We start from the raw sequence: 17828 nt of genomic DNA, 5'->3' as shown, positions 1-17828 counted from the left end.
GGCCAAAGTTCTACTATGCTCTATCACCGGCTTAGCTGGCCTCCAGTGATCTTTCCTATCTGCAGATCTATGTCACTCTCTATTCAATATTCTTTGGTGGCTCCCATTGCATCTAGATAGGTATAAGGCCTTTTTTGGTCTGGTTCCTCCCCACCCAGCATCCCCTTACCACTTCCCCAAATCATACCCCAGGAACTCTGAGGGTTTTCTTCTTTCTTAAAAGCACAATGCTCACCCAGGCTACTCCACGGCCACCTATACCCTTCTAACAAACTTCCAGTTGTCAGGTACAACTCAATTGGAATAGGATTTTCCCCTAGAAAGAGTCACCTTCCAAGCCCAAGGCTCAGGACCCTGTGCTCGTTTCCACCACACAGTTCCAAGCCTGTCCATCCCCCAGCCTGTCCATCCTTGCACCCTCCTTGCCAAGCTTCCGCATTATCCTGAACTCAATAGGTTCTCAGCACTATCAACTGAATTACACAACTGACCCCTGTCCAAGGGCTGCTTCAAAGAATCCACCTGCCAAGGCAGGACCCAAGTTTGATCCCTGGGTGGGGAAGATCCCCTGGAGGAGGGCATAGCAACCCACTCCAGTATTCTTGCCTGGAGAATCCAATGGACAGAGGAACCTGGCAGGCTACAGTCGGTGGGGTTGAAAAGAGTCAGACATGACTGAGCAACATAGCACGCAAGGGCCACTCCAGGGCTGGAACATCTCCCAGCCACATCCTATCCTCAGGTTCAGGTAAGGAGTGAGGTTAATGCCCGTCACCTGCAGGAGCAGGAGAAGCAAACTGCTAGGGACAGGATGGTGCCCTGGATCACAGACAGAGCACCCCAGAGCTCCTTTCTATGGTGCCTCTCCTACCCAAGGGAGGCCCAGCCAAGTGTAAGAAGTACAAGTCACCCTGTACGGTCATCTAGCACATTCCAGGCTCGGCTTCTTCAGCTCTGTATCTAGGGCTCTGGTCATTTAATTTGGGGAGACCCCCAGGAAAGATCCAGCTATTCTCAAGAGAGTCAACAAGTCAATTAGATCTAAGGGCGGAAGAGAGACAATTTTGAGTCCTTCCAACAGTGAGGGCCCCTGGCCAGGGGTCTCACAGGGCTACTTGGCAGGGTGACCGAGGACAGCAGGCCTCAGCTGCTCCTCTCTTCTCAGAGACTACAGGCCGCTCTCCCTCAGGCCAAGTTGTTGCTTGCTGCTCGCTGGGGAATGAGGCTCTCAAGGGACTGGCAGCGGGGTGGGGGGGTGGGGTGGGGTTAGGACTCAAACTTGCTGCTCGCTGGGGAATGAGGCTCTCAAGGGACTGGCAGGGGGTGGCGGGGGCGGGGGGGCGGGTTTGGACTCAAAGCTAGTGTTCCATGAGCACCCATGGCACACTCCAGATTCTCTCACCCCACCACCGCCCCAGGCACCATTTCCCCTTGGTCGTCAAATGAGGACAGGGACCAAGAGGCCTCCAAGGGGCCAAGGCCTACCAGACCCAAAAACCCACTTTCATCCCTCTACCTCACCAGGGTCAAGACACTCCCTTTGTATTTTTGCCATTTGCTCTGATCACCAAGGGCTTCCCTGGTGGCTCAGCAGGTAAAGAATCCGCCTGTAATGCGGGAGACCTGAGTTCGATCCCTGGGTGGGGAAGAGCCCCTGGAGAAGGGAAAGGCTACCCACTCCAGTATTCTGGCCTAGAGAATTCCATGGACCATACAGTCCATAGGTTCGCAGAGTCAGACACGACTGAGCGAATTTCACTTCACTTCTGATCACAACCTTCTCCATGAGAGAGAGAATGGTTAAAACGGTTTCCTCTTCTAGCTACATACCATTCTCTGCAACACACAAGGGTTGGTCAATATCACAGACTCAGCCCTTACTCAGATGATGATATCAGGCATGTTAGGTTATTGCATGCCTTATTTATGTAGTTTAATGTGCACAACTCCACTATGAAAAAGTAAGAAGGTATTTAGCTCTAGACCTGCTTTTTTAGACTGTAAAATAGAGATCAGATAACTGTGCCCAAGGTACACAAGTAATCAGTGGTGAACACGGGATCTGAACCCAGGATTTGAGCCTCTCTGTTGGTCTCGAGAGGGCCCGGGACACAACAGAGAGTTACTCTGTTCAGCCAGGAAGCTCGGAGGGGATGGGGTGGGGAGGGTGTTAGTAATGGGGAAGGCTGAGGTTGGGGGGTGGTGGTGATGCCTGGGAGTTCTCAGCTCCTGGCTCCTGGAAGTCTGCGACTCTTCTCTTTATGCCTTGATTCCCTCTACCTCCAGGAAATGGAAACCCAGTGCCTCTTCTTACCAGCCCCAGCCCGAGGGGGAGAGGGAGGCTGGGGCCAGTCAGGTGCTGGGAGAGTCCAGGCTGAGGAATGTTTCTCAGGAATATCAATGTCAATACCTTAATGAGCCATAACGACCTACACAGATCTGGTTTGACACTAGTCACCGCAGGTCTGACGATTCATCATTCTAGTAACAGCACCAGGAATAAAGATGGCCTTATCTGGGTGCCCCGCTGGTAAAGCTAAGCCACATTTAAGGGAAGTGCCCTGCTGTCAAAAAGGAACACAGCTGGGTGGAGGAGGCTTTCTAAGGTGTTGGGTGACTTAATACTACAACCTGCAGGCCTAACAGCAAATAATCAGCAGACTCAGCCCAGCCCTCCTCTCGAGGGAGAAAAAACTTCCCTATTCAATTACTGCCCTGGCAAAGTAATCTCTCCACTGACAAGAGTGTAAGTGAGCAAATGGAGGGGCTGAGAGGGGAGGTTTAGGGTAGGCAGGGGACAGCTGTAGACCTTGGGCTGGTGGGAGAGGGAGACCTTGTGGTGAGGGGGGGTGCACCCCTTCTGGAGTCACGGGCACCGTCCCCGCCCCCACTCACAAGGCCGGGAAGGGGCACTGGACCCAAGGCCTGCTCACGGCCGTCACTGGCCGAAGCACCATGAGCACCTCACATCTCCTCTCTGGGTCTGTTTCCTCACGGGTCAAAGAGGGCCGAGATGAAGGTCTCTCAAGTCCTTTCCAGCTCTGATAACCACTCCTGCCAAGGAGAATGGCTGTGAGACCTCAGAGGGTGACGCAGCCTGGGCCTCTATTCAGGCAGAGGCCAGGCCTGCCCCAGCCACAGGAGCCAGTCAGGTGGAGAGGTCAGAACGCGATCCCACCTGAGTCTCTGGGGAGTCCTTCCGACTCAGGGAGCCAGAGCCAAGCCTAGGCTGTTCCCACCACGTCCCTTCCCCCTTGATGCCAGCTTCTGGGCCATGAGACCATGACATGGCCAAAATGCCTTCCCCGCACCTCACACCTGGCTGACACCCTGGGTCTGAGTCAAGGGGAGCCACGGCAGCAGCAGAAGCCCTGCTCCCCACGGCCTCATGGGGATCCCGTGAGGCTCGTGTCCGCAGTCTGCACGGGTGTTCAGTGAGCGGCTGCCCTGGGCCAGGCTCTACACCAGTAGCGCAAGGGTACCAGCAGGATGGGAGGGCCACACCTGGGAGAGAAAGTGGGGGACCAACACCGCTCGCTGTCACTCAGCACCCACGTCTCACGCGTGTCACCTCCTCGCTCTTCACCTGCATTTACCCTTCCTCCGTCTCCCGCCTCACCACCTGGCTTGGCTCTAAAAAGTCAGGAGGAGCTGGGTGCAAGAACCTCCTCCAATGCAGACACAGAGAACAGACTTACGGACCTGGGGCTGGGTAGGGGTGGGCGGGGAGGAGGAGAGGCTGGGACTAATGGAGAGAACAGCATGGAAACACATACACAACCATATGGAAAACAGATAGCCAGTGGGAATCTGCTGTATGACTCAGGAAACTCAAACTGGGGCTCTGTGACAACACAGAGGGGTGGGATGAAGTGGGAAGTGGGAGGGAGAGGCTCAAGAGGGAGGGGACGTATATGTATACCTATGACTGATTCATGCTGATGTACGGCAGAAACCAACACAATATTGTAAAGCAATTATCCTTCAATTAAAAATAAATACATAAAAAAAAATAAAGAACCTCCTCCAGCATCTGTGTAATCTTGGGAAAGTTACTTAACTGTTTTGTTTTAAACAGGGCTATCTGTTGCTCAGATGTCTTCTCACAAAGATTGTATAAAGGCCTGTAATGGCCTAGAAAGGCCCTTAGCACAGTGCCTGGCAGAAGGCAAGTGTGTAATAAATAACTATTTAGATAAAGGCCTCTGTGACTTTGCCCTTCCCTGAATTCCCACAACAAGAAATGGCTAAGCCACGCTCCTTTGACCCTTTTCAAATATAGCTTCTTAGGGGTGCCAATTTCCCTGCTGGGTGATTTACCCAATAGTAATATAAACAGTGCTTTGTACACAGAAGTCACTCAACAAATATTTGCTGATTGATTAGCCAGTAAAGAAGCCTGAAGGTCTAAAAGGAACACAATTTCCCAAATGTATGGTGAGATAACAAGAGCTGCTCTGGAGGAGAAAGAGATGATCTGGGTCCTTAGAAACAGGTGCTTTGCCCCAGGGTAACAACTGCCCCAGAGAACCTAGCCCACAGGTTACTGAAGAAATGAGCCCTGGCAAGTCAGATTGAATGCCTGAGGCCAACTGGGCAGGATTGCACAATTTTCTCCCCCACTTCCACCCCGCCCATGACCTTCCACAGTCTCACTGCTCCTACCCAACACATTCATACCAAAGGCAGAGGGCAGGGGCCACAGGCCCCTGGGCCTGTGGTGGTGGGAGAGCAGCCCTCTGCTGGTCCACAACCAAACTTTCTCAAGGAACCTCAGAACGCAGAGGTGTTGAAGGGCCTCACCAGGAAACACCTCCTTGGACTGGAGTGGAGGCATTCTTTATCACGGCAACACAACACCAGATTGGACAAGTCGGTTCCCCCGACCTGATCCTGCTTAGGGAGCTGACACCTCCATGGCTCATGGAGACTCCAGGTTTTCACCTAAACCTCCCACCTCTCATGGACTGCGGTTCATCTCGAGAGACACCATTTTCCTTTCTAAGGGTAAGTTTTGACTTGCTTTTTTTTAGGGAAAGACTCTTACTTCCTACAGTGGGGAGAAGACCCTCATCTAGGAGCAGGCAGGATCAGTGTCTGGATGTACAATTCACTGGAAATCTCTAGGTTGCAAGAGAATGAACTCATGAGTCAGCTGGAAGGTAATCTTTCTGTCCATCACTCTCAAGATCTAAGAATCTTCTAGATGGAGTCCATCTGTAGGACTCCATCATAAGGACCTCTTATGGCCTCAAAGTAGAAACTGACCTAGCACTTTTTATGATGTTCAGGACCACAGTGTCCCCTGAACACCTAACACTGCTTAGGTGTTCAGATTCCACGTTCAACATTCTACCTGCCTCCTGCTTTGACAAGATGTGTAGATATCACTGAAATAGCATGAAGAACTGCTGAGAAAAGGCATATTTAGGTGACAGAACTGTAGAGGCCTGCAGACAAGTGTCTACATGTAATTTGGAGGGAAACTGGTTTATTGGTTTTGTTTTAAAATAACTTTCCAAGACCATATGGCTAGACCATATGATACATCTTTCCATCTGGCCACTTCAGGAACCACTGTGCAAGCTGCTCCAGGGAAGAGGGGGCCTGAGTTTGAAAACCAACATCTACAAATCTACAAATGTAACATCTACAAATCTACAAATGTAACATCTACAACATCTACAAATGTAACAACATCTCTGTGTGTTAGTCACTCAGTCATGTCCAACTCTGTGTGACCGTAGCCCACCAGGCTCCTCTGTCCATGGGATTCTCCATGCAAGAATACTGCCCTCCTCCAGGGGATCTTCCTGACACAGGGATCGAACTCGTGTCTCTTATGTCTCCAGCATACACAGGCGGGCTCTAGTGCCACCAAATGCACTACTCTACCACAAACAGTTAAGTTTATAGAAAAAAAATACCAACAGCACAGCAGGGGAACAACAGCTCCAGTTGTTTTCTCTCCAGGAAGAGGCCTATTCCCTAAAGACAACTGCAGTCTTCATTCAGTGACCACTGAAGGCCAGGAGCCTTGCTAGGGCCCTAGCACCATAAGCAGGAAATAGCTCCATTCAGAGCAGCATATCGGAAATACACCACTACCACATACCAGCCCCGCCCAAATACCCACCACCCGGGCTAGACAGATGGATGACCCCACAGGGATCCTGACTTGCAGAAAGGAAACTGAGATACTGTACATCAAGTACTTACTCAGGAAGCTGACATTCATTGTAGTAAGCATTAGATAAATATAAATTACTATGGTTGCCATATTTATTCAGCTCCAAAACTTAAGTTTTTAAAAACATTAACATTTCTGTAATGGAGGATGCCTTTAAATCTCTATCCATCTATTAGTGATCGTTTTATCCCTCTACCTCTCAGGCTGATAGTAAAAGAATGGCAATTGACGGTCTCTTTAGAATGAAGAAAACATGGTATTAGTGGCCAGGCCAATGAATGGTAAAATGGAGTAAGGGCCAAAGACACATCAAGAGGCTGCCCTCAATCAGGCCTCTGGGCTCCTTAGGTTAAAGCAGAAGGAAGCGGAGACAGAGAAGGAGGGCCCAGAAACTAAAGCTGGAGGCAGCAGGTCAGGAGAGGCCTGGAAACAGGAAACAGGGAAACTCTGCCTCAAAGATAAAGCTGAGAAAGGAGTCTACGTACCAGCTGGGTCTGCTAGCCAAGGGGTGGGGCAAGGAAGGAGGGAGTGGGGATAAGAGGGCAGTCGAATGAGTACTGATCCCATCGCAGCTGGGGAACTCGGTAGGAGGGGTGCTGCTGCCACAAGGCTGAACTACAGGAAGCCGTGTAAGGTGTCAGAGAGGAGGAACAAAGGCGACCACGTCGCAGGCATTGGGGCCGTAAGCCGGCGGAAGACTGACATGGAAAGCAGGGCAGGTCTGCGGACCGAGACCGCGGGAAGACGGAGAGAAATTCGGGACATCGGCCAAGGGGAAAAAGAAAGCGAAGGGCGGGAGCTAAAGATGGAGCTGAGAGCTGGGAAACTGGGCGCGGGGGTGGGGAGGGGGGTGGGAAGGGCCGAAAGAAAGATGGGCGGAGGTGATGGGCAGAGGGAAGCGGGCAATGCCGAAGGGGGCTCCGCCAAGGCAGGTGGCGGGGATCCGCCCGGATGGGACGAGGAGAGCGAGCCTCCCCCCAGCCAACCCCGGCACCCGCTTTCTCACCTTTAACGTCGTTGGCCAGTGCCTTCCACGTCGGGGCAAAAGCGATGCAGTGGCCGCACCAGGAGGCGAAGAACTCCACCGCCCAGGCGCTGCGGGAGCTCAGCACCGTGGGGCGCACCGTGTCCGCCCGCAGCAGCGTCAGCGGGTCGGAGGACGAATAGAGCGCAGAGCGCGGGGCCGCGCCAGCGCCACGCACCGCCAGCAGCAGCGACAGCAGCATCAGCAGCCGCAACGGCGGCGGCCCGGAGCCGCGGCCGCACCACTCCATCCTCGGCCGCCGCGCCGAGGCCACCGCTGCGCACAAGTTTTCGGAAGACTTGGAGCTCAGCGGCTCCGCCGCGGCACCTCTTGCCTCCGTCGGGAGGCGGAGCCCGCAGACCCCGCCCGCCATGGCCCGGTCCCGCCCCTGGCCCCGCCCTCTGGCCCCGCCCGCCGGCCACAGAGCCGACGAAGGCAGAAGCCCGGCGCAGGTCTCCCAGCCTCGCTGCGAGCGCCTCTCTTCGCCGTTCGCCGAGTCCTCAGAGCTACTCGGGTTCTCGCCTCCGCCTACAAAAGGCGGAGAGCGCAGCCCAGGCCCCCGAGCCCCGCCCGCCAAATGATAGGTGTGGAACATACGCTGGGGCAGAGTCCCGGGCGACAGAGTCTCTGGGCGACCCGGGGAAGTTGTTTGGCTTCTCATGGCCCCGTATCCAACGGAAAAGGAATCCGTTGGAATGGATTGGACCGATGGACGTTGTTCCCAGAAAGTGCTGGGGATCCCACCAAGCGACGAGAAGTTGTGACTTAGAAGCATGTGGGAGAGAGGGAGGGGTGGAAGGACAGTCTCTTGAGTGTGTAACCACCATGACCCCACGGGGATCAGATGTGTCCACACCGCCTGAGGCCTGTGACCATCCAAGGAAAACATATTTGAGGGCTTCCTGGTAATGAATTAGAAGCCCCCTCCCATCATAGACTGGACTGGATTGGCGTGGTCCATTGGGTGGCGTCAGAGTTTGCTCAGCGCGCAGTTCTGGCCACCGGGCTCCCAGCAGCCTAGGTCCCCCACACGTAACCCTCCAGTCTGCTCACGGATCTCCATATTCACTTACATATCCCTCTCAGGAGTAACCCAATAACTAATCTTGTGTGCCTGTGTATTAAGGTGTTAATGATTAATTTTCCCTGCTCTACCTTTTATAGCTCCAATGCTGAGTTATCTTCAGGGGAGCAGGTGTTCCTCAGAGTGTTGTCACAAGTGATCTTTTTCCTCTGTGCCTCCTGGGTTAGCCCACCTCGCTTGTAAGTCTTCTGAGACTAGATTTGTTATTCATTCAACATTTATCTAGTAGTTTCTTTGTGCGAGGCGCTGCTGTAGGTACTAAGGCTAAGGCAGTACATAAAATCAAGATTCTACAGTCATGGAACCTACATAGACAAGGATAGAAACATGAATGTAAATCCTGTGTTGACAAAGGTTCTGAAGAAATGTACAATAAAGTAAGAATACAGTGACAGAGGAAGTGGTATTTTATTTGACAGAGGAAGTGGTAATTTTATTTTAGATAGGGAGGTCAGGGATAGACCCGTCCCTGATATTTACAGGGCCAGGGCAAACAGTGCACATGGAGACAAACATATCACGTGTGTGTGCTCAGTCATTAAGTCGCATCCGACTCTTGGCGACCCCCATGGACTGCAGCCCTCCAGGCTCTTCTGTCCATGGGATTTCCCAGGCAAGAATACTAGAGTGGGTAGCCATTTCCTTCTCCAGGGGTTCTTCCCGACCCAGGGATCAAACTCATGTCTCCTACATTGGCAGGCGAATTGTTTACCACTGAGCACCTGGGAAGCCCCACACGTATATCTACCTAATTTAAAATTATAAGCCAGTCTAAACTTAGGTAAAATTCCTGTCCTTTCATCTTGACAAGTACACAGTCACAAAAATCTGGAAGGCCAAACTTAAGTTTAGGATTCTCAGACTCCCCCTAAGATGTGCACTGGAATGGGGCTTCTTGGGTGGTAACTGGTCCCTGTCCCTCAAACTTCCTCCCATTCTTTGCACCCCAACTCTGTCCCACACTTCATGGGACTTTGTGCCTGCACCTATAACATCCCTGTCTGCACATCTGAGCTCCAGCCATACCTTTAGCAAATAGCCCGTCCTTGGTTCCTCAAGAGAATAGACCTTGAGGAAAAGGCTGATGTAGTCTCTGGAAGTTGGCCTGGTGCTCTTGGAATGGGAGTTCTAGGGTCTCGGGTACTCTCTGTATGATCTAAGAAGAGGTGAGGCACAGGAGTTTTGGGTGGGCACATCCCCTTGACCCATGGGCTTCTAACTCTGTGGAAAGGGGCATGGCTGGAAGAGGACTGGAGAGCTCAGAAGACAAGGTAGGGGGTTCCTCTTGCCCCCAGTCTGAAGGCAGTTCTAATGAGGTAATATTTGATCAAAAGACCCAAATGGAGAATGGGAGGGAAACTTCTGTCAATGTGGGAGAAGAGCATTCCAGGCAAATATCTGGAGGCTGGGGCTTTTGCTCCCTTCATCCATTCATATTCTCTGTGCCAAAGTCTTGAACTGCACAGATAGTCCCCTAGCAACCTGGGTTTCCCAGGAATGGATGCACTCCAGTGGTGAGATCAGGTGCCGATAAAAGTCAAGTGCCTTCATTCTGTTGTTAAACAGTGTTGTAGTTATCTTCCCTAGGGAATTAAGGGGACAATGTTGGCTGAACGTGAAGAGTACCTGGGAAGGACAGCCCATGTAAGTACACAAAGACTTGTTTGTTCACATATCTATTTCAGATCATATCAGAAATGGAAAAGAATACAAACGATAAGAATGGAATAAGGTTTCTTGGCAATTTCTTCTTTGAAGAAATTAGCATTGAGACTTATAAAATCTGGAACATCAGTATCTCAGAACAGTCATACAGGGGTTCTCAACTTTAAGTCTCAGAAGTCTGTTTAAACAGAATCTTAAAAGGAGTCTCAGATCAAAGCAAGCTGAAAGGTATGACCTACAGCAATAACCACTTTCTGTGGTCCATGGGGGCTTCTTGGGAACCCTAGGGATCCCCTTGACCACCATGTGAAAACCACTGGTCTAGAATTGAAAACAGAAAACATAAGTTTACAACTTCCCGGCTTGCTCTTCCAGGAGCTTCCTGGGATGAAAAAGTGCCAGAGAAGGAAATCTACTTGGGGATACGGCATGGAGGGGGGACGGCGTGCCAAGGAAAGCATTGAAAGTGGGGGCATTTGGGAATTCCTAGCCAGGTTCCCTGTTCCCCTTCCTGCATACACGTGGTAGGAAAGTGAGGCAAGATAAATCAGATGCGAGAATAAAAGCAACGGCTAGTAGTTTGCACCTGCTCTGCTGAGCATTTACAGACGCTACTCATTTAATCCTCACCCCATCCTTATGAGGTTGAGAATATTATTCTATTATCTGATTTTTACCGATGAGAAGACTAAGGTCAAAGGAGCCCTGTTGACTTTCCCACTTGTGGATCATTCGTGTGTTATGCGTGAATAAAAGGGAATTTGGGAGTCTGTCCACTAAAAACAAGATAGACCGTAAGAGGAATGCAGCTTCTACACCAATACAGATGGTGATGGTGAGCAACAGAATAGTGTTTGGTAAAACGTGTCATCCAGTGGCAGAGCACTAGATGACTTTCTACTTACTCACTAGCACTGAGGATCAGAGAGGGTGTGAGCCGCTGGAAGGCAAGGGCCGATCAGCAGGAAAGGAATCGTGGCTTTGTCCCTTCAGAACTTGCCTCTTGGTCTTCTAGGTGAACCTCTCCATGCCTGGGCTCAGTTGGAATGCCCGTTGTGAAAGTTGGAAGAGAGGTCGTGAGAGTCCATTATCAGTTAGATATGGCAGGAAAGAAAAGGCACCTTCAGAAGGATGGCTGAGGGGGTTGCTAATGGAAGGACTGGTTCAGAGGTGTGTGTGGGTGGAAGGACCTGACAAGACGTGTAAGGTCCCTAGCGACTAATGACAGAAGTCCTTCTTGCACTCCTCCAGAGGAGGAAACTATGGGAGGGAACTCTGCAAGGAAGACTGGTGGAAGCTGAGTCCAGGAAGAGAGGCCTCCCAATAGGAGCCGTGACCACAAAATGCTGCCACTGCCAGGGACAGAGAGCCAGGAGGAAAGCAGGGAGGCGCCAGGGAAATCTCACTTCCATCTCTTTCTCCTCCAGTCCTCTGCTGTCTTGCCATCACCTCCCATTGGCCAAACCCAATCAAAACTGGAAGTGAGGGTATCCTGATTATAGTCCATAAAAGTGGGCTTCTGAGACAAAAGGCTGGTTAGAGGAAGGTAGAGGAGGCAGAATACTGTACCTAAACTTGGGCACTTCAAGGCCTTAGAAATGAGAGTGGGAAACACAGAAATCCCTGCCCGTCCTTCTGTGAGTCTCCTGGGTGGGCACAGGGAACTGGGGGTCTAGCCACCCACTGGAGAGTGCCAGCGTGCAAGGGCTTAGGCAATCCCTTCCCAGCTCCTTATTCTTTCCTGCTCACACTTAGCCCAATGGTCTTATTCTTGATCTGTTTGAGGAGACTGAGGCCCAGAAAGGTGAAGGCACTTGTGCAAGGTCTCACAGCAAAGTAATGGTAGAGTCCATTTTCATCAGGCTTTCCAACATAGCTATTGAAATATTAAGATGAGGAACTCTGTGAAAAGGATAATTGGGGCAGAACCCCATATTCAGGTAGAGCTTCCCTGGTCCCCAGGTCATTTGGCAATTCAAAGGGAATAGGTACCTCCCCCACAACCACATACTATTCTAACCCCTCTGCTTTCTCCCTCTTTCCATCATCATTCCACAAGGACAAGCCGATTATTTCAAATGAAATGAAGATATAAGGCTATAGTCTCCAGGCCTTTCTGTTAGGGCTCTCTGGCCAATATCAAGAGGCAAGCCTTTTAGGAACCTGCAAGTCATCAAATGAGGCCTGAAGTCAAAAGCATCAGGGCCACGTGCCTGAGTCGCTGGGGTGGAGGGTGTCCAGTCTTCCCCTTAGGAGACTTCTGGGGACCTTGCCAACCTTGTGATACTGTGGGATTGGTTTGGGAGAATGTTAGGCTTCTAGAAGAGATGTCTGCGCACTTACTGAGTGCTTCTTATGGGTTGAGCACTGTTAAGTAGAGGGGCTTGGGGTGGGAGTATGGGGGGCTGTCAGTAATACCCCTGTGTCCCGTCTCAAGCAAGGAACAAGCACAGGGAGCAAATGGAGACGCAAACGCCTCCACTTTCTCACAGACGAAATTGATTGGAGAATGTGGCTTAGACGCACTTTCACGAAGCGTTCCTAATTAAACGTGACTCCAGCTCTCGACAGGGGCTGAGCCTGTCCAGTAAGCTGGCTGAATGGAGGAAAAGACTTCGGTGGACACCTGCTGGCACATAGGCTGTCAGGTGCCAGAGGAGGAGATTCCGGAGAGACTGAGCCATACGGTGGAGTTCCTTTCCCAAAACTTACCAGTTAGGTCCCCATCCTTCCTCTCAGTGAGGCAAGAAAGGACCAGAAAGAAGATGGCCATGTCCTGCAGCTTGTTCTCTTTCAGGGACTAAGTGAACAGAAATTCCACTTATTAACCCTGAATGTTTTACATGTTTTATCTCACTTAATCCTCTGTACTATCCTATAATATTGTGATCTCCATGTTACAGACATGGTCTCTGAGACATAGAGAGCTAAATAACTTGCTCAAGGTCACACAGCTCTACAAGGACAGAGTTGGAGTTCAACATCAGATTTCTGCATGGATTAATCAATTTGTCTTGGTACATTTAATTTTTTTTAACTTTTTAAACAATGCCCTCTATGTGGAGTCAGACTCATAGCCAGGAAGCAAAGGATCCAGGCTGAATTGCTAAAACCTTTTGCCACATCTTCAGAGTTACAATAAAGCCATTTCAAGACAGCTCATGCAGTAATATAGATCTGCAAGTCTTGAAGTAAGCGTGCGGAAGACTTCTGTAATCTTGTCTGTTTTATACATTTACTACCTCATATTGTTTGTTTGTTGGCTGTCAGCCCTCAGAATTTTAGTCAAGCCTTTGAAAATTCCAGCCTGTCTTAGCAGAGATGAGATAAATATTTAATCCAGAATCATGAGTTGGAGCCAGTTTGGTGGGGGTTGCTACAGAGGAAACAACAAAACTTCAAAGGGATGTCAAAACTCAGAGGAACAGGATCTGAATCTCTTGGTCAGTTGAAGGGACTGCCTGAGATTCTGGGATTTGTCTGAATAAATGAGCACCTTAGGAGGACTTGGTTATACTCAAGAAAATCCTAAACTGAATCAGCTGAAGCAGGGAAGGTGACTCAGTTCAGTTCAGATGCTCAGTCATGTCTGACTCTCTGTGACCCCATGGACTGCAGCATGCCAGGCTTTCTTGTCCATTACCAACTCCCGGAGCTTACTCAAACTCATGTCCATTGAGTCAGTGATGCCATCCAACCATCTCATCCTCTGTTGTCCCCTTCTCCTCCCACCTTCAATCTTTCCCAGCATCAGGGACTTTTCCAATGACTCAGTTCTTTGCATCAGGTGGCCAAAGTATTGGAGCTTCAGCTTCAGCATCAGTCCTTCCAATGAATATTCAGGACTGATTTCCTTTAGGATTGAATACTGGAGTGGGTATCCCAAACCGAATCAGCTGAAGCAGGGAAGGGGACTCAGTCACCTCAAAGAACTAAATCAAGGGTAGGACAAAGCCATGCCTAGACTCTGAGACACCATGACACCATCTTGCTCTGCATTTCTGGTCTCTGTACATTGGCATTATTTTTCTCAGCTGGGCTGCTTCTGAGAGTCCAGAATTCTGGTTGTATGCTTTCCACTTTGAGATCAGAAGGGGGGAAAAAAAGCAATAGAACTTCTTTCCTGATCCTAGTTTTAAAAATACTGGAGAAAACTCTGGTCAGGCTTAGATTGTTTGTTTATCCCCAGATCAGTCACTGTGACCAGAGAGGTCACATCACTATTGGGGTGAGCACTGTAACTGGCAACCCCAACCACAAGTACATGTTTGGAGTAAGAAAGGATCGGTTTTCCAAATAAAAAGGAATACTGTTATCAGGGGAAGAGGGTAAATGAGGCGGCACAGACTAAAGCAGGTTGTGACCAGAGCCTGGAGGCAGAGGTGGACAAATCCAGTGGGAGAATGTGAAAGAGCCTAGGACAGTATCCATGACAGCAGGGCTCAACTAATACTTTTCTTTCTTTGTTTTTTAAAGTAGAAGCAAAGGGACTCCTCTGATGGTCCGGAGGTTAAGAATCCGCCTTGCAATGCAGGGGACACCGGTTTGATCCCTGGTCAGGGAACCAAGATTCCACATGCCCTGGAGCAAGTAAGCCTGCATGCCACAACTAAGACCCAACGCAGCCAAATAAATATTTTTTAAAATAGTAGCGAAGTCTGGGTACGCCAGGAGGTCACAAGACCTGTGTAGCTGTGTCATGAATGCATCAGAAATTTTCAGATATCCAGATAAATTTGACTTAAGCCATTTAGTTGCAAAAAGAGGGAGAGCATATGCAGAGAAGAAAGGCTATCTTGCGGGAGTTTGCCTGGTCCACAGCAGGCACTGTTACTGCTTTTTGCATGAATTGCCCAGACAAAATACTGAGTGTGTTAATGTTCCCAGATGACCATGTCAGCGTCCAGATGTTGCGTGGATAAGAATGTTGTTCTTATTTTACAATGGCCTTGCTTATCAGCAGACACCCTGAAGGACTTCACAAGGCTCCACCTCTCCTTCCTTATGTACCCACTTGCCCTGTGCTGCGGTCCACAGTTCAGCCAAGCCCCCTCCAGCCCTGGTTTTCATTCCCTGCCCAGCCCCTTGAGAGGATGCTTCTGTTGGACAGATGGGCTTTCTATGTGCCCAGACACCACTATCGCATCTCCCGGGGTGCCATGCTCTGCAGTTTAGTGGTCGGCTGCCTCATTTGCAGCTGGGGACTGTACCCTCTAGTCCAGAAGGGGAGTTTGAATATAGTGTCTGCTTCTGTACGTTCATAAAAATATAAAATGCCCTGTCCACCACTTTATGAGCCTGAAATTTCCTAGTTGACCTTTATGGTCTCCTCTTCTCAACTCTGCCTTATCGAAAATAAAAGTTCCCTAACCTCCTGTTCTTTCTGGAAACATTGTTTGTATTATTAATCTTGTCTTGAAAGTAATCACACTTGTGATTTACCCATTCACTAACTGTGGGGTGTGTCTTTGCATATCCTGGTTGATGCTCAGATATTGGTCAGAAAAGATAATCTTTTATCCTTGTGGCAGCTATGAATCATTTTTAAAGGGTACCCCAACATTTTCTGGGGCTTCCCTGATAGCTCAATTGGTAAAGAATCCGCCTACCAATGCAGAAGACATGGAGACGCAGGTTCAATCCCTGCATCAGGAAGATCCCCTGGAGTAGGAAACAGCAACCCACTCCAGTATAACTGCCTGGAAAATTCCATGGACAGAGATGCCTGGCAGGCTATAGTCCATGGGATCACAAAAAGTCAGACATGACCTAGCGATTGAACAACAAAAGCCCTTCTCCAGACAACCTACACAACATGTTCTAATCCAACAGACAGCTTTTGCAGGGAACCTGAGTTGGAAAACTTATTGCCACTCTGGGGTCCCTTTGGGAAGCAGACATTCAGCAAGGGGCAAGGCAGGACCCGCCAGGTGACAGCTGCAGGCAATACGGCCGGAGGAGCGCCCCTAGGAGAGGAAGCCCCCCAACAGATTTCCCCTCCCTTTGAGGCCTGAGTTTCTCAGCCTTCTTGGAACCAGGTGGAGGTGGAAGGGACTGCTCAGCTACGAAAGGGAATGATCTCAGCACACAGAGGCTATGGCTAGACGAGCACCCTCCCAGACACTCCTCTCCAGCCTTCAGGGATCCCCCTGCCATGGCCAGGAATCATAAGATAGACGCCACCCATGATGAAAGAGCACATTTCACACCCAGACAGGACCAGACAGTCCACGAAGCACTTTGCCACATGCTGTCTCCTTTGATGGAAGTAGGCGTCGTCAAGCCTGATGACGACGGTAACGCAGAACCGAAGCTCAGGCAGGCTAAGAAAGTTGCTCCAAGGGTGTGTGTCTAGTAAGAAACATACTGCAGAGCCCAACCTTGACCCGACAGACCACCCACAGTCCCAGCACCCGGGGGAGAAGAAAGAGAAAGCTAAGGCCACTTCCTGCCTTCCTTCCTTCCATAATCAGATGACTTCCTCTAGTCTAAGACAAGCCATTTGCTATCATTTTGTCTTTCCTCAAACCTCCAACATGCCTCTCTCCCCATACCCTCCCATGAGCATTTCAGGCATTTGGATGACAGAACAAGCCCTTGGACGGGAGCTCCTCCTCCTTCCACCAAACTGCAAACTCCTTACACCTGTGCTCATCTGCTTAGTCTCCCTTCCAGCTCCTTCCTCTCATCACCTCCAACCCCTCCGCTTGTGGCTCTGTAATTTTGCTCCCGATCCTCTCCTCCTGCCCCTACACACCTAACTCTTTCTTGGTACTAGATTGATTCCTTCAGCAAACAAACATGCTGTCTATCTACTGCTAAAACTGAGAAAACAAGGGCCTTCCCTGGTGGTTCAGTGGTTAAGAATCTGTACTTCCACTGCAAGGAGCAGGGATTTGATTTCTGGTAAGGGAAGTAAGATCCCACATGCTGTGCAGGGCAGCCAGAAAAAAAAAAAAAAAGAAAGAAAGAAAAGAAAAAAGAAAACCGACAAAACAAAACTCCTAGGTGAACGTACATCTTCCCCCCAAGTATGGTACCATTTCCTTCCTCCTCTTCACAACCAAACTTTACAACAGGGTTGTCTGTATTCACCGCTTCCACTTCCTCACCCCGCCCTTTCCTCCTCAACCCATCCTGGCCTGGTTTCTGACACTGCCCATCAAGATTAACCACAAGCTCCTGCATCACCTGGTCCACCTCCCACCTCCTTCCTCTCACTTGCAGCCTGACACAGCAGATGGCCCCCTCTTTCCTGAAACCCTTTCTTCTTTTTGCTTTAGTTTAAACCACATGAATCCCTTTTCTATTGCTACAGTAACAGATTATCTTCCTTAGTGGTTTAAAACAAGGCAGTTGGTCATCTTACGGTTCCATAGGTCAGAAGTCCAACACTGGCTAACATCTAATTGCTGGCTGCTCTGTGTTCCCTTCCAGAAGTTCTAGGGGAAAATCTGTGTCCTTGCACATTCAGATTGTTGGCAGAATTCATTCCCTCAGTTGTAGGACTGAGGTCCTACATCTTTGCTGTCAGCTGAGGACTATTTCCCAGCTCCTGGAGGCAACTCATTCCTTAGCTCCTCCATCTTTAGAGCCTGCGGTGGGGGGATAAATCCCTCCCATATTTCAAGTCACTTCTGCCTCTTCCAACATCATCTCTCTCTGACCCCCTCTCTAACTTCCTTTTTTATTTTTAAAGACTCTGTTGGTAAGATTGGGCCTACCCAGATAATCCAGGCTAAGCTCTCCATCTCAAAGTCTTTAACCTTCATTACATCTGCAAAGTCCCTTTTGCCATGCCAGGTAATGTATCCCCAGGCTTCGTGGATCAGGTGTGGCCATCCTTGGGGTCCACTGTTAGTCTC

The 17828-nt window shown here is 50.0% G+C and overlaps 1 protein-coding gene across 2 annotated transcripts in view; it reads right to left on the bottom strand.

Annotated features, from left to right (window-relative positions):
• QSOX1 (quiescin sulfhydryl oxidase 1) overlaps positions 1 to 7562 on the bottom strand; it is a 40840-nt gene extending 33278 nt beyond the window's left edge. For both annotated transcript variants that reach the window (XM_055582855.1, XM_055582856.1), the window contains exon 1: positions 7197 to 7562. In XM_055582855.1, coding sequence (XP_055438830.1) covers positions 7197 to 7464 — 268 coding nt within the window. In that variant the 5' untranslated portion in view covers positions 7465 to 7562. The remainder of the gene's footprint in view (positions 1 to 7196) is intronic.
• Positions 7563 to 17828: the final 10266 nt, after the last annotated feature.

This window comes from Bubalus kerabau, chromosome 5 (genome assembly GCF_029407905.1).
Source record: "Bubalus kerabau isolate K-KA32 ecotype Philippines breed swamp buffalo chromosome 5, PCC_UOA_SB_1v2, whole genome shotgun sequence".
Classification (NCBI taxonomy): domain Eukaryota; kingdom Metazoa; phylum Chordata; class Mammalia; order Artiodactyla; family Bovidae; genus Bubalus; species Bubalus kerabau.
Note: the sequence above shows the minus strand (reverse complement) of the source record. Positions and strands in the feature narration are given on the sequence as shown.